This window comes from Podarcis bocagei (genome assembly GCF_964188305.1).
Source record: "Podarcis bocagei genome assembly, chromosome: 6".
NCBI lineage: Eukaryota > Metazoa > Chordata > Lepidosauria > Squamata > Lacertidae > Podarcis > Podarcis bocagei.
The window spans coordinates 95936667-95961378 of NC_138130.1; the positions used below are offsets into that span (position 1 = coordinate 95936667).

At 43.7% G+C, this 24712-nt stretch overlaps 1 protein-coding gene across 1 annotated transcript in view; it reads left to right on the plus strand.

The window, feature by feature from the left end:
- The window catches only part of DLG2 (discs large MAGUK scaffold protein 2), a 907935-nt gene that overhangs the window by 608765 nt on the left and 274458 nt on the right, over positions 1-24712 (plus strand). The window contains exon 10 of the mRNA XM_081196960.1: positions 17744-17794. Coding sequence (XP_081053086.1) covers positions 17744-17794 — 51 coding nt within the window. The remainder of the gene's footprint in view (positions 1-17743; positions 17795-24712) is intronic.

Below are 24712 nucleotides of genomic sequence, written 5' to 3' on the forward strand. Positions count from 1 at the left end.
TAAGTTTTGTTGAATTAATTAAGCTAAATAGTTTTAGTTGGATTTTGACTAAAGGTGCAATTAACGGAGACTGCTTTGAATCTTATTGTGTTTTTCTCTTCCTTGGTGGGTCGTGCAAACCCACTATTCTGAATGTTGCTTTTTATAGGGTTAGGTAGAGGCACACGGGATGACTTTGTGGAACCAAGGGACTGGTGGCCAGAAAAGTTTGAGAACCACTGTCCTAGAACAAATAATAAATGCAAATTAAAAATGTGCACACCACAGTGAGTGGCAAGTTGTGCTCAATGGACCTGGTGGGGATGCGAGGAGCCAATGGGGATATCAATGGTCCCTTACCTTTCCCGCCCCGACCTGGCCACAGTGATCCATGCGACAGTCATCTCCAGGCTTGACTACTGTAACTCGCTCTACGCGGGGCTGCCCTTGAAGCTGTCCCAGAAACTCCAGCGGGTACAGAATGCTGCAGCGAGGCTCCTCACAGCGTCTCTGCCATGGGAGCATATTCATCCAGTGCTTTTCAAGCTGCACTGGCTCCCGGTGGAGTACAGGGTCAGATTTAAGGTGCTGCTTTTGACCTTTAAAGCCCTTCACGGCCTAGGACCCTCGTACCTACGGGACCGCCTCGCCTGGTATGCCCCACGGAGAGCCTCAAGGTCCATAAATAACAACACCCTAGTGGTCCCAGGCCCTAAGGAAGTTAGATTGGCTTCAACCAGAGCCAGGGCCTTTTCAGCACTGGCCCCAACTTGGTGGAACGCTCTGTCTCATGAGACCAGGGCCCTGCAGGATCTGATCTCTTTCCGCAGGGCCTGTAAGACAGAGTTGTTCCGCCTGGCCTTTGGATTGGAGCCAATTTGATTCCCTCTGCCCCCTTTTTCTTTTTTCTTTTCCTTCTCCTGCAATGAGGCTCCATTTTAATATTTTAATGTTCCATTATTTTAATGTTGTATTTTATTTTTGTTTTTAAGTTGTAATCACTCATCTTGTTTTTATTATTGCTTGTAAGCCGCTCTGAGCCCGGCCTTGGCTGGGGAGGGCGGGGTATAAATAAAAAATTATTATTATTATTATTATTGGCAGACTTGATGTCTCAGATTTCAGTGCACTGCACCTGGTGCAACTGAACTGACCAGGCTCCCCTAAATCTGCCTTTGGGGATGTGGCAAATGAGGTCACGGGCCATGGCTAAATTGTTCTGGTTGTCTCCCCATCCTCTTCCCTTGCAAAGTTACTATGCTGCTAGCCTAGAAGTCTGTCTTCAATGAGCCTCTTGCAAGTGCAAATGGAATGTTTCAAACCTGTTTTAAAGGGACACCCTTGGCTGCCTTGTTGCGTCCATAAGGTAAACAGAAGCATTTACACAACCGCCCCTTAGTTTCCCATCTCCCAGAAGTTTTCACACTCCGTGTGGAAGCGGGGAGGGAGCAGGAAGCAAAAATAAAAAAATAGGGTGGTGAGATCAGGCCTCAGCACAGCCCTATTCTACACATGACAAGGCCAATAGAAATAAATTGCAAGAAAGCAAAGAAATCCAAGGCTTTGGAGGGCATGGATGCAGAAGGGAAATTAACTACAGCACATCTCTTGAAAAAATGGCACGTATCAATCACTGCCCTGTGATGGATAAAAATGAGATGTCTGCTTTGACTAGTGCATTAGCTGCAAATGCCTTAAGGAGAAAGAGATGAAATGTTGGTCACAAACAAGCAGTGCACTCAGATCTGCTTGAGCTCTGAGCTGAAGCCAAGGAGGGGTCGGAGAAAAACCCACTAGCTGATAAAAGCCCAGCAGTGAAAGCTTTCCCCTGCTATGTTGAGTGGATACTAAATCAGTTTTGTAAACATCTTGATAAATTATCGCTGGTAAATTTGAAAGGACTGCTGCCATTGAGTATATATTTGGCTGGAGAAAAGGGGATTAGAGTGGCTTATTCTGACGGTTAAAAATAGGAGGAAAAGAGGAGACTATTGTTCTCCTTGAGAAGAGAAGACTCCCTGGAAAAGACCCTGATGTTGGGAAAGATGGAGGGCACAAGGAGAAGGGGACGACAGAGAATGAGATGGTTGGATGGTGTTCTTGAAGCTACCAGCATGAGTTTGATCAAACTGCGGGAGGTAGTGGAGGACAGAAGTGCCTGGCGTGCTCTGGTCCATGGGGTCACGAAGAGTCGGACACGACTAAACGACTAAACAACAACAACAATTGTTCTCCTGCCCACTGGGACTGGATTCAAACAGAGGGAGCAGGTGTGAGTAAAGCCCTGTAGGAACTCTTCAGGATGAAGCCTTTTCAGGCCAGCCTAGAAGCATGGATTTCTGAAGGAAGTCAGTCTGGCCTTAGGGTTTCAGCTTGGCCTGAGATGGGCAAATCAGTCAGTTTTGGCTTCCCTCACCTACTCATTTTCAAATTTTAAGCTAGTTCATCACATTTCCAGATCACAGAATCATAGAATTGGAAGAGACCACAAGGATCTTCTAGTCAACCTCCTGCAATACAGGAATCATTGAGTGCAACAGCTTTTTCCCTTTCTCCTCCAATTGATGTTCCAATCATCTTCCAATTCACAGAGAATGAGCTTGAAAAGCGGGGAGCAACTTTGACTCTTAGCGGCTCCCTGCATGTTACAGAACCAGGGTTGTAATATATGTGGGACATGCCCAGATGGTTAGGAACCTCACCATTTTCAAAGGAACAAGAACAGGACCAGAGCTCGCATGCTCACCCCGTGGTCCATTCTGAACGCTCCAACCATCCAGGAGATCAGTTACAGAAATGAACCTCTGTGATGGGATGATGAGCTGCTTGTGCGTAAAATCCAAGTCCCTCAGAGTTTGGTTAAGTCCGCAAACCTCTGTCTGTAACGGAGCCCCTTAAACATGGCTCCGTCAGTCGCTGGCAGATTCCGACAGTGGTTGCTTTCGGAATCTCTTCCAACATAAAAGCTCCTTAACGGAAACGCGTCTTCTGGACACTCGGCGTGACAGTTTCCGGCGAGGAGTGGGTGTCCCTACAGGAGGTCCTGAAACCTCCCCACTGTTTTCGCTGGAAGTGTCTCTGAGCCATCCCTCCTGCTCATTTTCCCTCGGAGCTCCTCCTCTCCCCCTGCTGGTTCCCTCTTCAGCTGCTGAGTCTCTCCCAACCTCTGTGAGCCCTTCCACCTCGTGTCCTTCCGATGGCAGTTCCCTGACAACCTCCCTAACAAAAATTAATCCGCTCTTGGCCAAACTTCCATTCTGACAACAATCATTTTATAAACCTTGACCCCATGACTCTGAGATGCTTGGTTTGCTTTTTATTTTATTTTTTAAGCCTCTTCAGAATGTGCATTTCTCTTAACATAGACATTTTTGCATGCAATTTGCCCCAAATACATTTTTTTTTTGCAAACAATTTCTTCCAATATAATGTCCTTTGGGTGTTATTTTCACCAATGTATGTACAGTCATGCAGATTTCCCCCATTATATTGTATATAATTTGTATGCTTCTTAATATACAGAACCCATGAGTATTTTACATGAAAATGTTTTGAAATATATACAGAAATATAAAATACAAAAACATATCAATTACATATCAGTACAAAGGATGTTAATCAAACTTGCAGATGGCAGAAAGTTGGAAGGAACAGTAACATGCAAGACAGAATCAAGATTCAAACATACACACATGTATGTAAACACAGAGAGTTTTCATTTCATTAGGCTTTTAAAAACAAAATTCACAAACTAGTGAGGAGAACTGAACTTGAAAGTGGAAAAATGTGAAATGGAAAAGGACTGAAATTGACAGATTCACCAATCCCTACCTAGGACCTAAAATGTACTTTCTCCCTACTAACCTATCAATTTCTGGCAATAAGGAAAGAACCCATATTGTTTGGGGAGCTGCTTTTATAGCATATTTAGCTTGTTGGCTAATCCATCCCAACAGCTCTGCTATTCATGATGTGTGGGGAGATAAGAAAGTTTTGCCTCAGGCAGATTTTTAAGAAACGTTCAGATCCATCCCTCATTATTCAGTTGCATTATTCATATGAATAAATGATCATTTCAATTAAGATGCAATGGTTTGATAAAATTCTTTTAATGCCTTCTTGCGATGAAAGCTCCCAGTTTATACTTAGATGAAATTCTCTTTTTGTTCCTGCATTGGCATGTTGTTTATACCTGCCTCAAGCATCTGTAATTATGGATGCTAAAAACACACACACAAAACTTCCTGTCAAAATTTAGCTTCTTAATTAAGATTATAGGGGGAAGTGCCATCCTTGACATTCTGCAAGGAGCCAATCTCTGGTGAAATGGCAAAATTGGGGGTTATGGGTGGGAAGGAGGTACCCTGAAGTCCTATCATCTATTCTGTTGAGGAAGGGTAATGTTGCCACCTTCATGCTGCTTTCCAGCTTGTGGGGAGATGTTGAGAATTCTTACACTGGCTACCATAAAGCAGATTTCTGACCATTTGGGATTTAAGTGAGTGTCAGACACTTGCATGCAGAACTAGATCAGTCTAATCCAGCAGGGCTCATCTTGTGTTCTTAGCTGGCTGGACCACAAAACTCTGGCCGTGCCCAAACGATGGGCTTCTCTTTCCAGGAGTGGAGGAGCTGAGCTTATCTTTTCCAAACTGATAGTTTCCCAACCTTGGATGCAAGATAACTATGCCAGCCCTCTTCAACTTGATGACTTCCAGATATTGTTGGACTGCAACAATGAGGGGAGCCGTAGTCTAACAGTATCTGGCAGGCACAAGATTGAGGAAAGGCTGCCCTAAGCCACCTTGAAAGCTCCAGCCCATGTGATTGTGTCTGGAAATGGAGGCATTGGGGGATCAGGGAGGACTTGAACTAGAACTCCCACCATTGGGCTCCTGTATCAGCAATGCTCTGTTTATGCAGGAAGTCTCGTAGGCAGTGTTTTGAACCTCATGGATGCCATGGGGCTGCAGTACCAACCTTTTTAAACATTCAGTCATCTGACTCCAAGGACCAATCTTGACCCACCAGACCTTATACAACCTTAACTTGCTCCTCAGAATACCAGAGATCCAAGTTTCTGTCACCATTGGCTGATAGCTGCCTTGGACTTTGCCTGATTTGGGCAATGCATTTGCCTCTAGCTCCTCTAATCCTTCTGGGCAGCAATTTAACTTTGATCCTCCATAGCCTAGAACTTTGCTGCATGGAGGTTGGCTCTTTCTGAGTCTGACTGGGGCGGTTGTAGCAGTGGCTACCTACTAAATGACAAGGGGCAGGGGATTAGCTTGGCCTAAAGGTAAAGGTGTCCCTGACTGTTAAGTCCAGTCGCAGACGACTCTGGGGTTGTGGCGCTCATCTCGCTCTATAGGCCGAGGGAGCCGGCATTTGTCTGCAGACAACTTCCGGGTCATGTGGCCAGCATGACTAAGCTGCTTCTGGCAAGCCAGAGCAGTGCACGGAAACACCATTTACCTTCCCATCAGAGTGGTACCTATTTATCTACTTGCACTTTGACGTGCTTTTAAACTGCTAGGTTGGCAGGATCAGGGATCAAGTAACGGGAGCTCATCCCATCGTGGGGATTCGAACCGCCAACCTTCTGATCGGCAAGCCCTAGGCTCTGTGGTTTCAACCACAGTGCCACCTGCATCTTGGATTAGCCTACTGTCACACTTTTAACAGCCATTTGATCTGCAAGATCTCTTTGTGGCATTGTAATGAGCATTATGCCTGTACATCCAGTTGCTGATAAAGGCAAAGGAATAGAGGATAATAAAGGTACTAGCAAGGCCACTAATAATCACATGAATCGTAGCACCCTGCTTGTGGTTAACGCTTAGCTGGAATGAAATATTCAACGCAGCAATAGAGAAATTAAAATAATTATTTATTTGTCAGACAAATAAATGAGAGGCACAGTGGTATATGGCTACCAAGCTCTGGCCTGGCCTCCTGCCATTATGGCCAGCACTTATATTCCCTTAATCCAGCCCCCTTTGCTCCTCCTTTGGCTGCCTTTGTCCAATCAGCCTGGTTGAATTTCCTATTGGCTGATTGCTATAACCAATCCTAAAAGATACACCCATATCCTCCTGTCCTTATATGGAACACAAAGAGCTATATATTGTTACATCTATAAATGACAAATAAGTAGTAATATATCTTACATGTGTCTCAACAAGGAATCTTAATTACCAGCTCACCTCTTGCCCTCCTTGCCCTATTGCCTTCTAAAACAAATGGTTAATCTTAAATTTTTATCTTAAACATATGTCAAGGATCTTGAGTTCACATCAACATTGAAATATCTCCTTCATTTGAAGGTTTCTAAACAAATGCCTGACAACTATATATCAGGACTGCTTGGATGGCGTCTCCTGTCTGGCAGGGGGGCTAGGCTGGTGGCTGACTTAATTTCAGGATAAATACAACTCTTACAACTATATGAAATAAGAATCTAGCATTTCTTAAATCCTTTGCATAATTACATTTAAGCCAATATATTTAATACATAACATAAGTAGCCTTTTAAAAGGAATAAGGCCTTTGTAAAGTAAAAAAGGAACTCAGTAAAAACCAGCTTCAAAAGAAGCCTCTTCAGTTTACACCCCCCCTTCAGCCAGCTGCTTTTCCCATTAGCTCTTCCCAACATTTATTGCCCTTTAACTCTCTCAGTTTAAGAAAGAAACAGCTTTAGAAAAGACTTCCCAAAAATGCTCTCTTTCTGCCAGCTAGATGCTTCTCCATTGCTTTTGGCCTTTAACCTTAGAAGATATGGCTCATTTTACTGGGAGGCACATTGGTATTATTTTACTATTTACTCATTCCTAATTATGTTTATCTCTGCCTTTTTTATCTTCTGTAACATGTAGGGTCAGTGTCCTCACTCTCAGCCTGTAATTCCCCCTTTTTACGACTTTGAGAATTGTTTTCTGCTATAAATCAAGGGGCCCCTTGTCTAGGAGGAAAACATTGCCAAGGTTCTCTAAGCAGCTGGTCTTCTGCCTGGCATGAAACTTTTGAAAATCTTTAAGCTCTCTTTTAATATACAAGCCCTGATCAAACATTAATAAAATGCAGGCTTATGCCTGATGCCTCATCAGGAGGGAGTGGAAAAAATGGCGTCAGGAATCTGGAAGCATTTTACTCTCTCAACCAGAGCAGCTCTTTTAACTCCTTCTTAGAGAACATGAACCACAAGAAAATGAAAATGCAAGTTTCAGTAAATGTTGATCAATGATTCCTTATGCTTGTGGCAGAGGCCTTGATCTAATAGAGGCCTTCAGTAACAGAAAAGGGGGACATGTTTTCATCAATTCTCACTACTACCCCTCCCCACAAATGTCACCCCCACAGCAGAGTGGAACAGGTTTCCTTGTGCTCCAGGAGGAACAGATGAAAAATGCCTTCTCTCCTCTTCCACTAGATCAGAAAGCCCATTCGTGAATTAAAGGGCGTAGCTGGATTTAGGTCCAAATAGTTTATGTGCTTACATTTCTTAGATTTAAAAAAAGAAGCCATTGCCATAAAACTTTGTAAAATAAAAAATGGGGACAGGAAAGGGTGATTTGACGCCTGCCCTTCAGTGTTTCTACTCCAAACCACCCCCACCCCCACTGCTTTTAATTGTCTGTACGCCCTTTTCTCTCCCTGCTCGGAATCTCAGCTTCTCTAAGAACCTTTTCAAAACCTTAACAAAAAGAAACCTTAACAAAAAACAACAACAACCTGATGGGCCAACAGTGCATGTGTTGGTTATGTAAGTTGATTGTCTCTTCCTCCTTTTAAGCACTGATTTGAGTCTTTGCTATCCTACAAATCTTCTTTGCTTTGCATCTGCTCTGGATCTTGGACATTTCAGAATAAGATGTGAGTGTGATGGTTTGAAGCCCTCAGTTTTAAAGTTGGCCGCTGTTTGACATTGAGTAGTGTCTGCAAACCTTTTTCAATATTGCACCGTCTGGCCAATTGTGAATTTGTCCTTTCATTTGAAATGGTGAAAGGACAGGGCCCCTTTCATATGATCAGCAGTTCTTTATAGCGGAGGGTTGCTGCAAATCATAAAAGGACTAGTTAATTAGCCCCGTTTCTGGGTTCACTGACTTGAGAGGAGCTTTAGCTCGCTGAGAGTAAATTGTGGGAACATATTTGATGGGCAGCTTGAATGGCAGAAAATGAATTATCCTCTAGCAGTTAGTTCATAGTCAAAGGCTGCAATAGCCTGCATCATCTCCATGTTGTTGTTGTTGTTTTTAAAATAATTTTTATTAACAGGCCAATCACATCACATTGTTCAAATCACATTGGTTCCAAATTATACAGCCAAATTTTTAATTTTTTGGGGGGGTACCCATATATCAAGCTCCGCACGAGTCCAAAATTCCGGATAAGTCCAGACATCACTTATTTTACTGCATTAATTAATCAGTTCTATCCAGTTCACTCCGGATAGTCCTTTATTATTTTTCTTCATCTTGTTGTAGTCGTACATTCCTTTCTTTGCGATCTCTGATGATTCTCACAAGCAGACTGAACATCTCCATGTTGTTGTTGCTCATATGAGTACTGGAATTTATTTTTGCACAGGATTCCATCATCTGACAATGCTAAATGTATCCTTCTTGCCGCCTATATTGTATTTTGCTCAGGAAACACAGGAGTTTCTTCCCAGTGTCTCAGTCCAGCTAGCAGAAGACCATGTGGTGTGCTTATTGTTGTTGTTTAGTCATTTAGTCATGTCCGGCTCTTCGTGACCCCATAGACCAGAGCACTTCTGTCTTCCACTGCATCCCGCAGTTTGGTCAAACTCATGCTGGTAGCTTTGAGAACACTGTCCAACCATCTTGTCCTCTGTCATCCACTTCTCCTTTTGCCTGCCATCTTTCTCAACATCAGGGTCCTTTTCTTCTCATGAGGTGTCCAAAGTATTGGAGCCTCAGCTTCAGGATCTGTCCTTCCAGTGAGCACTCAGGGCTGATTTCCTTCAGAATAGATAGGTTTGATCTTCTTGCAGTCCATAGGACTCTCAAGAGTCTCCTCCAGCACCATAATTATACCCAGTTCTATTTTCTAGAAAAAGAGGTGCTGGGGCTCACAATGTATGCCTCCCTCATTCTCTTAGAATGGCAATGGCGCCTACCTAAGAGGTGCTGAGTTCCGGCTGAAAAAAAAGCCATTGTTACACCATTTGCTTGACTTGCCTCTGGCTAAGTGATGCAGATACCAGATTGGCCAGAGGACAGAAAATTGACCATTATGCCTCCACAAACTTTTGTAAATCCACATGTGTGGGGACAGGAAATAACGTGGCTTTGAGATTAGGGGCATACTATTTAAAAATTCTTGACATTCTATTTCGGAGGGCTATGGCCTGGAGAAAGAGCCCCCATTGGCCAGATCCATTCACCCCCAATTAAAATATGTGTACATCAGATGACTTATGTAGATTTTTGCTGTCTGCATTGGCCAAACATTGGATTGCAGTTTAGATTCTCCTCTCTCTCTGGCCGTATTTTGCATTATAGAGGGATTCATTGACCATAGTGCATCGAGCTAATGAAAAACACCTGGCATCCGGCTCGAATTGTAATCTGCACTCCATCAAACAAGGCACGTCTGTCGTCTCACAACCAGCTAGGAGAAACGAATCTCTCTGTGGGTAGTGCAAATTAACTTTGTCTCATGAATACTTGATCTGATAATTTTCTACAGAAGATTGACTTGATTGGAAGGTAAACGTGATCCCAGACAGCTTCCGTAAGGTAGTTTTTATGCTTTGTGGAGACAGCGGAGAATGTTAAACTCGGAATGAAATGCAATTGTTTGTTTTCACCCTACTTTAATATACTCCACCTGATAATGAAGGATTAATGGCTAGAAATCTGTATGTGGCCTCACGGCAAAGCCTTGAACTCTGCAGTTTTCTGCCAGCAACAGTCATCAACACGCTCTTGAGCTGGAGGTGAATGGGGCGCTGCCCCCACCAACTTGAGTCTGCCTGCAGCCAGCCCCAGCTTATCTATCTTATTACTTAACATCAAGTCCAGGATGTGGGAACTGGCTGTCAGCTGCCACCGCCTTAGCTTCGCTGTTGCCATTCTGGACCACTGCAGGGAAGAGGATGGAGGCAAACTAGAATTAGGTTTAGCTCCAGCTCCAGTCAGCCTCCCTGCCTGCCACTCTGCCAGTCCCAATAGGCACCAGCCATCACTGGTTGCTGTCACTCTTTCACCTCCTTTCACAGAAAAAGTATATTTTCATAATACTGTTCATAGAGCCTTTCACGAAGGTATGCAAGGTGGTTGTTGCTTTTTTTAAAAAAATATTATCTTGCAATAAAATGTGCAAATAAAGAAAACAGCACCAGTACTTTAAAACCAGCAAATAACGTGGCAGAATCCGAGATCAGGGAGAAGAGTCGGTGAAAGAAGACTGGAAGAAATTTAAAGATTATTTACAGAAATATTGTAAAATTAATGAATGCTAGAAGGATGTTGGATAGAAACTAAGTGGTTTCCAGCTGTAATGCTTTAAGAGATATGGAAAAAAAGGTTTTCACAAATGGGTAAAAGCTTAATGGTAAGGATTTGCTGAACTAACAAACTGAACTGGAATACAAAGAAGGGAGGCATGAGGAGGTCTGAGGAAATACGTGTATGGAAGTTATGTCATTGAAAATTAATGTGTGTTTTTAACTGTTTTTTGATTTTGTATGTTTATTTTTCATTTTTTTGCTATATCTTAAAAATTCTTAATAAATACCTTTTTTAAAAAACAAACAAACCAGCAGATAACAATGATGTACCAGAAGCTTAGCTTTATTTCAGAAATGTACATCCCTGAGTCATCATGGCAGCAGCTGAAAAACAACGAAAACTTAAAGTTGCCTAGATGCATTTAAAAAATACACATTTTTGCCAGGCACTGAGAATACCAAAAGTGGAAGCACCAAGTGAGCCACACAGGAGAAAAGCATCACACAAGTGGGGGGCCACTACGGGGAAGGCCATCTCTCTGGGCACAAGTCATTATCTAAAGTAATGGTGTACCAAAGTTCCCTCTTCATGTTTTTGGGACCATTTGACTCCCACTTTTGGCTGCCTGGCAAAGATCAAACAAAATGTGTTTTTGATTGCTTTTGTGGGACAGGTGGGAAGACAGGAGAAATTTCCCTGAAATATCTGGGTTCACCATTTGACTGCACCATTTGACGTAGGTGGCGCTGTGGGTTAAACCACAGAGCCTAGGGCTTGCTGATCAGAAGGTCGGCAGTTCAAATCCCCGCAACGGGGTGAGCTCCCGTTGTTTGGTCCCTGCTCCTGCCAACCTAGCAGTTCGAAAGATAAATAGGTACCACTCTGGCGGGAAGGTAAACAGCATTTCCGTGTGCTGCTCTGGTTCTCCAGAAGTGGCTTAGTCATTCTGGCCACATGACCCGGTAGCTGTACGCTGGCTCCCTCGGCCAATAAAGTCACCAATCTAGCTGCTGCATTCTTCACATAGCGCCCCTCCTGGCACCTGGCTGCCCCCTTGAGCTCAGCGCACCCCTCTCGGGTACCCGCCAGCTCGGATTGCTGCGCCACCACACCGGACCTGCCTGGAGCTTGGCATGGATGGGGTGGCTCAGAGGGGGTCCTGGCTGCGCTGCTGCTGCTACTCCTGCTTGCCACCTGCTGGCTGGTGCTGGGTGCCAGAGCCTCACCAACCCCCCCCCCCCTGGAGCCACCCCACAGCAGTACACTTTTGTTTCTTTTTCCTCCCTTCTTTCGTAAACAAGAGATAAGGCGTAAGGGTGGTGCCTGACATAAGCATAATGAAGTTAATTTGGGGGCTAAACTAAATTTGGGGGCGCTGGGCGGATCTTTGCACCCCGGTGGCACATATGCTAAAGACGGCCCTGACCCTAAGTATGTCTGAGTCTGGATACAGCCCACTGTGATTTGGGTTAAGAGTGTTAAGTGTGAGTTTGGGAGCTGGGAAGTTTGGAATGCAGAAGGCTACAGAAGGTTTGATCTCTGGCAACTCCAGGTAGGGCAGGAATGGTCCCCTGCCTGAAACCCAACATAGCCTCTGCCAATCGGTCTAGACCAGAGGTCTGCAACCCGCGGCTCCGGAGCCGCATGTGGCTCTTTTACACCTTTGCCGCGGCTCCGGGGCGGATACTAGCGAGGGGAGGAGGCGCATTGTGCGCCCCGACACTCCCCACTGTGGCGGGTGCTGTACTGGCTGTGACGTCGCATGGGGGCGGTACGTGCGTTAGTTACGCACCGTCCCGACATCACCTTCCCGCCCGCTGTCAGATCGCGGCTCCGGAGATATATTTGTTTTAAATGTTGCAATGGTTTTGCGGCTCACAGTTTTTTTTTCCTTCAGAAACAGGTCCAAGTGGCTCTTTTTGTCTTAAAGGTTGCAGACCCCTGGTCTAGACAGTACTGAGCAAGGTGGACCAACGGTTTGGCTCAGTATAATGCAGTTTCTAACGTTCCATCGGCTGGAACCTTCTATCCTCCCCTGCAGCAATGTTGTTGTTGTTGTTGTTGTTGTTAAAAATACTGCCTCTAGCTCTGTCCACAGCAAAGAGATGTTTTGGAACTCCCATTGGTCTTAGCTGCCAGGGGACTCTAATGAGGTTATTTCTAAATCTCAGCCCACACCTATGGTTAGATCTCATGTTCATTTGAAGACCAGTTTGGATAATCATCATACACCTTCCCCCCCCCCCCGATGGTTTCCTGAAAGAAATTCCTTCTGCTATTCTTTCCTCGTTCGTTTTTGCTGCATTAATAATAATGCAAAGGAAACTTGACTCTACGCAGTGAAGCAAAGAAAAGCCTTACGGAGCGGCGTTTGTTGGCGAGAGATCTAGGTTGGACTTTCCACCTGCCACAATGATCTAAAATAAACACAGTGGTCCTGGAACAGGCAGAAGGGTTGTCTTAGGCTGGAGAAGACAGTAAAATGGTAAAATTGTACTGGAAAAGACAGTAAAAAATATGGTAATGTAGATTACCATAAGGCAAGAAAGCAAGGTAACCTCAGAATACTTGCGTACTGCTTAATATTCATGCTTTAAGAGTTCACAAAACCAGAAGGTTGTTGTACGAATGTTCTGTTTTTTTTTTTAAAAAAAAAAAAAGTTTAACAATTTGTACCGAGTTTTGCAAATCGAGGCAGGTGAAAAGAGCAAATATTAGGCATCTCAGTAGGAGGAAATGAGAACAGCATGTTGCTGAATACATTTGTGTACCTTTCCTTTCCTCGCTATGATTTATTTGTTTTTCTTGGTCGCTTAGATGGAAGCAGCAATTCTTAATGGAGGCTTTTGGATCTTTTCTTTTCTTTAAAAAAGAGAGATTGATTCATTCCTGTTGGATAAAAGTCTAAGCTGGAAATTAAAGTGGTTGGCTTAGGTCCAAAGGACTCCATGGTGTGATCTGTGCACAAATGAGGTTTGTAAGCTGGGGCCCTTCTGAAAAGACCCCCCCCCCCAACACATACAAGACCCTGCAAATGTGTGGGAGACTTCAAGAGATGAACTGTGGCTTGTTCTTGAGAGGCAAATTACCTGTGGCAGAGACATATCCATATGCCAATTCATTTCTGGTCTGAATTCAAGGTTTTACAAATTGCACGGAAATCCCTGAATGACCTAGGATCTAAATATAGTCGTACCTCGGAAGTTGAACAGAATCCGTTCTGGAAGTCCGTTCAACTTCCGAAACCAAAGCACTGCTTCTGATTGGCTGCAGGAAGCTGCTGCAGCCAATCAGAAGCCGCAGAAGCCCTGTCAGACGTTCAGCTTCCAAAAGAACGTTCAAAAACTGGAACACTCACTTCCAGTTTTCGATTGTTTGGGAGCTGGAACGCTCGACTCCCAAGGTGTTTGGGAGCTGAGGTATGACTGTACTTGGGGAGAAGCTCTCTCCTTGTATGTGGCTGCCTATGAATTGAGGACCTTTAGAGAGGCCCTCCTTAATATTCCTCTGCTAGGAACTGCATGGTTGGCCGTGACACACAACCAGGCCTTTTTTGTGGTGGCACCCTGACTCTAGAACTCTGTTCCCTTTGAAATCCTATTGGCTCCAGCACTGTTGGCCTTTAGACACCAGATGAAAACCTGTTTGTTCAGGCTGTTGAGCAATAATGCTGCTGTTCTGGTACTTCCGTTGTGTGCTTTGGCTGGATTGCTGCATGGTTTTAAATTGAGAGATGCTCTTTCACAAACTTCATTGCAAATCACTTCAGAGATTGTGGGATGTAAAGCAGTATATAAATAGAGTAAGTAAGTAAGGAACTGAGACACTGCTGAATTCCTAAATCAGGTGGCAGGAAACTTTTTTTTACCCGAAAAGCCACATTCCTGGGGCTGGCACACCAGTGGTTAGGAGGGCCAGAGGGGGGAAGTGGATGGAACACCAGGCGTAACTATTGCCTTTGCACAGTAAGACTGCATTCCAACCCCACAAAAGCCAGTGATTTCCATACCACACCCCCCCCACTTATCTCTGCATCCTCAATCTAGGAAGCCAAGAAGGAAGCAGTTGAGGAGGGTGCAGTACAGAGCTGGCAAGGGGTGCGGCAGGGGAAGGGGCGATGACCTAAGGAAAGTCCTAGGGGCCAGATAGAGAAGGCAGAGGTGGGTGGGTTCAGTTGGCTCCTAGGTTCCCTGTACTTGTCCTATAGAAAAAAGAATTGGAAAATCCGAAATGGCAAGGAGGTATATTTAATGGTGGGCATCTAAAGCTACAACTAACTTCCACCAAGATTAAAAAGAACAAAAACTGGAAATAAGCAGAAGTGGGGAAGATCTCAATAACAGGTGCCTTTCTTGGAAGCTCCCTATAGCTGGAATGTTGTCTTTCCAAAGCATAGGGTGCTATTCACCTAAGTCCTACTCAGAGTAGACTCATTGAAATTAATGAGCCTAAGTTGCTGTTGTTGCTTAGTTGTTTAGTCGTGTCTGACTCTTCATGACCCCATGGCCCAGAGCACGCCAGGCACTCCTGTCTTCCACTGCCTCCTGCAGTTTGGTCAAACTCATGCTGGTAGCTTCGAGAACACTGTCCAACCATCTCGTCCTCTGTGGTCCCCTTCTCCTTGTGCCCTCCATCTTTCCCTACACCAGGGTCTTTTCCAGGGAGTCTTCTCTTCTCATGAGGTGGCCAAAGTATTGGAGCCTCAGCTTCAGGATCTGTCCTTCCAATGAGCACTCAGGGCTGATTTCCTTCAGAAGGGATAGGTTTGATCTTCTTGCAGTCCATGGGACTCTCAAGAGTCTTCTCCAGCACCATAATTCAAAAGAGCCTAAGTTAGCCATATCTATCAACTTCAGCGTGTCTACTCCAAGTAGGACTGGCACTGAATACCACCCATAGGGTGGGCTCCATTGTAGTGCTAACTTAAAGTGGCTTAGCACTGTATACTTGTTTCTCTGGTGAAATGTTTTGCACAAGTGGGATGCTGTTGCACCAAAGAATGCATAATAAGCAGGTTGTGTTGCACAGTAGACTGTGAAATCTATTGCAGGGCTCGTTTCCCACAGTGCAACTGTTGTATTGAATTTCTCCGCTGCGAAAGAGCCCTTGCGCTAAGCAGACAGAGAATGTTGGATACAGCCCATAGTTATTTTCAGATAAAGTTGGCAAGATGATATGAGTCACACCGTGCTATGCAAATTCCGAGTCAGCAAAGGGCACCTCACTTTGGGGAAGGGTCCCATATTGTAATCTCCTCTATGCAGAAGTAGAAAGGCAAGAGCTCTAAAAGGAACTAGCTAAACTTGTGCTGTTCCCATGTGTCATTAGTTTTAATGCTTCACTGTTGTGCCAAAGTGAGCATTTCCGCACATATCTACTCAGTGTGGGCCACCATCCTTAAGCTGCTTATCTCAAAGTAGTTCTTCCCAACTTGTGTTGTGCTGTGATAGTGTGGTTTGGCAGCTGGTACCTCGAGTTAAGAACTTAATTCATTCTGGAGGTCTGTTATTAACCTGAAACTGTTCTTAACCTGAGGTACCACTTTAGCTAATGAGGCCTCCCGCTGCCGCCGCACAATTTCTGTTCTCATCCTGAAGCATCTTAACTCGAGGTACTATTTCTGGGTTAGTGGAGTCTGTAACCTGAAGTGTCTGTAACCTGAAGCATCTGTAACCCAATATTTCATTTACTTAGCCCTATGAAAGGCCGGGGAGCTACTTGCAGGGAGCTGAGGGTGGTTTTGGTTGCCGTGGAAGTAAGAATGAAGCTAACTGGCTTGAGATCTCTTTGGAAAGGTTGGAAATGATTTCATGACATGGTAAAAGATGCTTTGAGAAAAGGGGGCATGCGTTTCTTTCTTTTTAAATGAGAACCAGTCTGTGTGGTGTTTATGTGTAGTGTGCTAATGGTAAGGCCTCTCCTCCCCCTAGAGGGGAGGGGTTGTGAACGGGAGCAGCTTTCCGCAGGGGCAGGGAGGCGTATTCAGCTCCCTGCTCCTGATTGCTTCTGCTGCCGCAGCCAAACCTTCCACCCGACCAATAGGGCCAGCTGGTGGGCGGGGCTAGCTTCATCTAAACAGCTGCGGCAGCACTCAGCTCCCAGTCTGTTCCTGCTTTCTTCGGATCTCCCGCCCTCCCTCCCTCTTAGGTCAGCTTCATTTGCGTATTGACCTTGCTATGGACTTTGGTTGGTTGCCTTGGTTGCCCAAGGGGCCCGGTAGGACTTTTTTATCCATTTGGCAAATTGGCACCAGCCTCTTGGTTTTTCCGCCTACCTCGTAGCAATTCGTCACAACTTTCTGGTGTTGGCGGTTAGGCATTGGAATATGTGTGCTGTGTTGGAGGATTGGGTATGCGCCATCATTTACCCCTCCTCTTTTGGGTATTCCATTAAAGGAATCCAGCAGTCGTGGATCCTGTCTGATGCCCTGCTGGTGGCTAGGGCCATGGTACAACCCCCGGTGATGTCATGGGGGAGCTTCCAGTTGTATTTGCATCAACAAGCTCCTCCCATTGGTTGTTAACCCTGATATGACTCCCGGCTGAGCGGGGTGGAGTCATGTATTGCTGTTTCATCCAGTGCCTAAGCCAATGCTACTCACATGCTGTAACCAATAAAAGTTGTGGCCTAATTTTGCCCATTAACCTAAAACAATGTGTCTTTGTGTCTTATGATACTCCTGTGCGGCTGGCGGGTTCTCAACTCACAATGGGTTGTTTCTAAGTACCACTCAGAGCAAATCCATTGAAATGAATGGCTCTCACTTGGCCATGCTGACTGGTTTCAGAGGGCCTCTTACTCTGTGCAGAACTTAGTTGGATACAATGTTGTAAATGGTGCATTTTTTCAAAGCAGTTGGTGGTGGTGGGAAATAAATGAAAGAGGATCTGAATTAAAATGAAGCTCAAAATATTTCCTTGATGACACTGTTCAAAAGAATTTGGTAACTTATTTCTCCTCCCACCACATGGGGGGGAGGAGTATCTGGAGAGCCCTGCAAAACTCTTCTTTTCCTATGTGTCAAAGCGACAGAATATTGCAAGTCTTTGCCAGTCAGCTCTTAAATGGAACACTTTTTTTCCTTGGCATACCACTATTCAGTTCTTCCATGCATGGCGTTCCTCGTTTATTCCAGTTGAAGAAGTATTACCGACTTTTTTCATTTGGAAACACTGTGTTTCATCACAGCTGAAAGAACACTTGTCCTTGTATAAAAGCAGGGATTTCCTTCCTTATCTCCCACAGGTATTAATAGATTTCTCTGTTATATCATCATTATTTTCTAGGTCAATGGAACAGAGATTGAATATGAATTTGAAGAAATTACATTGGAAAGGGTAAGTGAATTGTTCTTTGCACTTCAGAGGCCAGATGACTTTGTTAGCAACACAAATAAAGCAATTAATTGTGATATAATCCTTCATTTTCAATTTAAGTATTTGGAGTGGAATTCCCTTTACATATTTATATGAAAATCCCATTGATAATGACTGCTGATGGAGCTTAAGTCCTGAAAATCTTGCCAATGTATTGCTAGGCTATTAGAACTTCTGTTATGTTGCAGATTTTTGCAGAACTCTTTTAGAAGTATAAAAGAACAAAACTTGACAACTCATATTGTAGTCTTAAGTATTATGAGATGTTTCTTCACATAGTTTCTGCTTTAGATTTTATTCCCCGTATGTTTATTTATATAACTTGGATATGTTTCATTGCTATTATCCTGGTTTGGGGCAAATACTATCTCCCAAAGCTTCTCACATCAGCCTTCCCCAACATGGTTTCTTCCAGTTATCATTGAACTCCAACTCCCACTATCCCTGACTACTGACCATCCTGGCTAGGGCTGATGGGATATGTAGTTCAACAGCAACTGGAGAACACCAGGTTGGGGAATGCTGCAGTACATAAACACTCTGGCTTACAAATTGAAAAGACTTGCAAAGGGGAGCGGTGGGGAAAGGAAGAGAAGGAGATCAGATTGATGGTAAGAGAATGAAGCAATGAATTGTATACAAGTATGGCTGCCTGATTGGGACGAGGCTGATCTTCCCTTCCATGTGTCCTTTCTTGGGTACAATGGATACAAGGACCTGGTGACATTTAAGCCCTATTCATGCTTTACTCCTGTTTAGGAAATAGCTGTGATGGCAATGGAGCTGGGCCATGCTTTAGGTACCACTCCTGCTGTTGAGTCTTTTACCTGCAATAACTGCATGATGCGCACAATTGTCTGTAGATATTTGAATGTGTGGCAGGCTCTGTGCATTCAGGAATCCCGACACTTGAGAGTCTTTTTCAGTGGCAATAGTGCAGTATCCAGTCTGTGCTGTTTTCCACCTTCTAGATGTTCTTCTGTTTTGTAGGCAAAGTAATGGAGGAGAAAGCTGTGAATGACTGCCACCTGCAGTGTTGCACCTGAATACCAGTTTTTTTGGGGGGGGAATGGGGAGAATGCTGTTGTCCTTAACTCCTGCTTTTTGGCTTCCCATGGTTGACCACTGTGAGAGGATGATGGACTAGATAGTCCTTGGATCTGATCCAGCAGGACTTAGGTTTGGGGAAACGGTGCATGATGTAATGAAGTAGGGCAAAGTCTGGGTTGAGGCAAGGCAAGTATTTAAAGATTAAGTAGTACCTTGGACAAGGGACGCGGGTGGTGCTGTGGGTTAAACCACAGAGCCTAGGGCTTGCCAATCAGAAGGTCGGTGGTTTGAATTCCCGCAACGGGGTGAGCTCCCGTTGCTTGGTCCCTGCTCCTGCCAACCTAGCAGTTCGAAAGCACGTCAAAGTGCAAGTAGCTAAATAGGTACCGCTCCAGGGGGAGGGTAAACGGCGTTTCCGTGTGCTGCTCTGGTTCGCCAGAAGCGGCTTAGTCATGCTCGCCACATGACCCAGAAGCTGTATGCTGGCTCCCTCGGCCAATAAAGCGAGATGAGCGCTGCAACCCCAGAGTCGGCCACGACTGGACCTAATGGTCAGGGCTCCCTTTACCTTTAGTACCTTGGACAGCTCAGGCTGGAGACATAGTAAGAGCAGAACTTCAATGTTTTTTCAGCAACCGCCAACTTCTCCATCTACACAGCCAGCTCCACCTTCCATTAGAGGGGCTTCTTTAAACCAAGGGACCCAGTCTGCTTTACATCTATCAGTTCCAACAGTGTGAAGGAGACTTTGATTGAACTTTGGGTTTTAATCTCAAGCCCACAGAGGCAGAGAAGGGAAGCAGAAGAGCCCTTTGGGCTACACATAACGGCCTCCTCTTACACTAGTTCTTCTGAACTAGTAGAGACACCTGTGGCTGATCCCAAAGGCAATTTCCTCTCCCACTTTATATCTCCAGCTTCAACTCCAGAAGATGGAAAGTATGACCCAGGGTAATGATAATATTCGACTTATTTTTTCCCAAGAATATACAAGCTCTTTAAAAGACACACAGGCTCCACATGCTTATGTAAGTTTTTCATAAGGCCAATGCATCTGCTTCTTAAAGGCTAGCAACAGTGTCATCATCACAAAGGATAATGTGCAATGGTCATAGGCATTTCTGGCTATGAATTATTTGGGCATTTCTAGTTGTTCTTCGTTAATTGGAGCATTAAAAAGTCACTGAGCAGCACACATGCCTCCCAGGGAAATATTTTTGAATGCCACATTATTTTTAATAGATGTGTAAAGTTATCAATTTACGTAGTAAGAAGGCCAGCATGATTTGTGTCAACAGTTGCAGCTTGACCTACCATGGATAATTGATTATGCAGGTTATAATCTCCACCGTTAAATTTTGCATGATGCTTGATAAGCATTTGCTCACACCCTTCTATTACTTAGCTGAAAAGCACAGTGGTTAGAAGCAAGGGAGAGAATATCACTTGCACAATTCTGGGGTCTGGAGAGAGGCATTGCTGTGAGTAGCTGTCAGTAGAAACTCAACTATATCTCGTAGTAAATGAAGGATCACAAAAGATCCTTCTGCACTGAGGAGGAAAGTCTTCCCCAGTCACAGGTATATTGTGGTCAAAAGACTGAAGAACCATCCCATATGGAGCTGGACTATATTTAAAGCCTATATTTCTGACATATCCAGATTTCTGGTCCAATTGCAAGCATCAGTTGCTCTGTGCCTTATGTGGGAAGCCTTTTCACCCTTAGGGCATTAGGGCCTCATGCCTGATGTTCTCCATACTTACTTTATGCTATGATCTTCGGAAATGTCTGGGTTGGTTGAGCAACCACAAAGTCCCAATTCAGAAATTTCAGGCAGCTGGGCCTCAGTTTGCATGGTGGAGGAGAAGTGTGAATTTCTTCCCATGCAGATAACATATTTGGTGAATCAGATGCTTCCTGTGAATGTCCAGTCAAAGAGAAATCAGATTTGCATGATTCTTTGCACTAAATTTGTTTGTTTTTTTTCTAACGGGGACCGGGGGTGGGTGTTAATATGAACTGCCCCTCCATGCCTGAGTTTGATCTGCAATGCTTGGGGGAAATGTGGAAGAGACTCGGCCACCAAACACTAGAGAAACCTCTGGGCCGGCTCCTTGCACCCTTCACTTTTCTCTCCTAGGACAAGTCATGACTAGCCTTATGGTCAACTTTCTTCAAGGACCTAGTATAGTTTCAAAGGTAGAGATGCTTCAGAAGTACATATTTCAGGATTGTGGGATTCAAGAAGCATTTCAGCTGTCACACCTGTTATTCTTCATGCTGGCAAATAAGTTTTCCACTTATTCAGAGGAGCTGAAATGTACAATTCATTCCATTCCTATTTAAAACCTCTGTATTCTACCTTTCTGCCTTTTAAAAAGGCAGCCACAGTGGCCATAATATCTTTAGAATACAAAACTGTAATTGGGTTAATCCAACATAAAACCAGAACAGAATAATAAACCACAGCACTATTTTTTTAAATAAATATTCACACGCTCCTTGATAGTTTTTGGGAAGAGGAATGCTTTGACCTCTTTCCTTAAGGAAATGATGGCAAATGTCAGATGGAACTCTCTGACAGGGTTCGATAATCTAAGGGACACCACTAAAAAGGCCCTGTCTCTGTTGTTTATCAATGTAGCCACAGAAGAAGATGGAGCATGAAGTAACTCCCTCAGCTGATGACTTAATCCAGCCTTCATTCAGATGTTTCTGACTACAAGTATTATCAGCCACAGCTTACCACTGTCACACAGATGGAAGTTGTAGTCCAAAACATCTGAAGAGCACCCAGTTAGGGAAGGCTGACCTGAACAATGAAGCAGGTTCATAATGTGTGTGAATTTATTCTGTTTGTTTCTGTAAATGAGTTAGCCTGAGAGCTCTCCTGCTTCCTTTCTCTCTCTCTCTCTCTCTCTCTCTCTCTCTCTCTCTCTCTCTCTCTCTTTCCTTGACTTTATGCACCAGCAATGAATGAAATCAGTGTTATAAATCTATACGAACATTATTGACTTTTGCCTATGTATCTAATAATCTTTCTGTTCCATTGAAGATTTCTGGTAAATGTCACAGAGATAAATAAACACAAGATGACATTGCCCAATCTTGCATTGCCTGGATTGTTCATCCCCTCTGAGCCCTGTGAAGTATTCCAGATTAGCAAAGAAATATGAATAATTTCTGCTCCTGGGTAGCTGTAAATGTTATCACTTTGATGTAATTGATTATCAGTTGCTTTATTCCTTCTGGGTTTTTTTCTTCCTCTATTACACAAAAGCCACCCCTCCTTTTCTGGGTTAGTTAGCAAGCTGCATCCTGTCTTAGTTGTATAAGAGCAAATCTACACACACAAAAGATGTTTTTTCCCACACCAGGAAACCAGACGCAGCTCTCATAATTTGATTTTTTGTGCTCCACCTTTGTCTTGGGCCAAAATATAGTTATGGCTCCCGTCAGAACTAGAGTTTTCCCATTATGGAAGGTAGTTTTCCCCTGTGCTGTTGGCTTGGGGCTGTCACTCTCTCTCTCTTTTTTAATTTTTTTTATTCAAAGTTATAACAAGACATATTATCCAAAAACATATCCTTATTCCCCCCCCCATTTTTCCTCCCTCCCCCCCCCAGAACCCCGCCCCCCACCTCTCGACTTCCCTCAGTTCCAGTCTTTGGTTTCTCTAATATTGCTATTTTCTGCATGTTACAAAGTTGTATAGATCCTCAAACTATTTAACTGATTATTATCAGTAAATAAAATTGTGGATGTTTATTCAAAACCTGCCAAGGAGTCCAATTCGCTTTGTTGCGTCTTCAGATACTTTGTGAAAGGTTCCCATTCATCCTTAAAGTCACAGTTATCCTTGTCCCGTAGCTTATATGTCAATTTTGCCAGTTCTGCATAGTCCATCAATTTTTCTTGCCATGATTCTTTAGTTGGAGTTTCTTCAGTCTTCCGTCCTAGTGCAACCAGAACTCTCGCCGTTGTCGCATACATGAAGATGTTTTTCAACTTTTTTGGCAGATCTTTCCCTACAATCCCCAACAAAAATGCCTCGGGTTTTTTAACAAATGTTAAATGGAACATTTTCTTCAATTCATTGTATATCATTTCCCAAAAAATTTTAATTACCTTACACTCCCACCACATATGATAAAATGTTCACTCCTTTTCCTTACACTTCCAACATATATTTGAACTAGTTTTGTACATTTTCCCTAACTGCACTGGTGTTGTGTACCATCTATACATCATCTTCATATAGTTCTCCTTCAATAGGGAACAGTCTGTAAATTTTAAATCAGTTTTCCACAATTTAACCCAGTCTTCCATCATAATATTGTGACCTACATCTTGTGCCCCTTTAATCATAACTGATTTCACCTCTTCATCTTTCATCTCCCATTCTAATAGTATGCTATATGCGGCCTTCAGTAGTTTCACTTTCCCTTCAATCACTTCCGTTTGAAACCTAGATCTAGTATAACTAAATCCTTTTTTACTGTCTTCTTTATGTGTTTCATATAGTTGTCGATAATGCAACCAACTCTGAAAGTGGTTTTGATCTCATCATAATCTCTTAATTTCCATTTTCCATCATGTTCCTTTAATAAATCAGCATATGTGAGCCATTTTCCTTTCTTTCCAAGTGGTTTGAGCAGTAATGCTTCATGTGGTGAAAGCCACCACGGGGTCTTTTGTTCCAATAAGTCTTTGTAGGGGCTGTCACTCTCAACCAGAAACACAAGAAGTGTTTTGGGGAAAAGAAGGTGCCATTAGCCACATGATAATCTCAGTGGCGAGTTCAAGAAACAAGCTACGTCCATATTCCATTCTAATTTCCATTGGCCCTGGGAACTGAGATAAGCAGAAGCTGCCTGTAATTTGGACTGAGTTTATTAGAAACAATGAAAAGTGTGCCTGATCTCTGAAGGCTCAGATGGATGGGCTAGAGTTTGCCCCGGTGCCAGATTCCATAATCATAGAATCGTGGAATTTTAGAGTTGGAAGACACCCAAAGCATCCTCTGCAATGCAGGAATCACAGCTAAGGAAACAGCATGGAACATTTACCCAGCTGATGTTAAGTGGTAGTCTAATGCCCCTGTTAATGCAGAAATAGTCAACATGGTACTCTTGGAGGAGCCTTGTTAAAGTCACTGTGCTTGAATGCCATCCTCTGAGGTCCTGGGCTAGACAGTTGAGCTAGCTAGCCATGCTCCCTCAAAGACCACTCGTAGCATCCATATCCACTACAGCTCCATAATTTCAAACATTCACCAAATGCCCATGAGATGGTCATTGTTCTCTTGTGATTTCTATCTCTCTCTTAGGCATCCCTTGTAACATACATGCCATCTCTCCTGTTCTCTTCTGCAGAATTTTGACTTTCTTCCACCACCACCCAAGAGACCATGACGTTTTATCTGATAATGTGCAGAAATAAAGCAGGAGATCTTGGCAGAGTGCTTGGCAGGTGGTAATAAACTGCAATGCCCCCAAGCACTCTTAACCCGTATTCTGTAAAGTAAGCCATAACTCTGATCCAGCCCCAGTAATAAAGGTGCTCTAAAAATGAATTGCAGTATGGAATGACTTGCATTATATATTTACACTGCAATGACTTACCCTTTCTATTATCACGGGACAGAATCCATTGCGAGGGACAATCGTCATCATTTATTTGTATGCCTCCTTTCCATAGTCAAACCAAATTTTGTTTTTAGAAAGGGGGAAAGTATCATGGTGGCATAAAGATACTATAGTCAGGAATTGTGCTAAGGAACAATTCCATCATCCAAGAAAGAAAATTGAGACTGAAGAACCAACTCA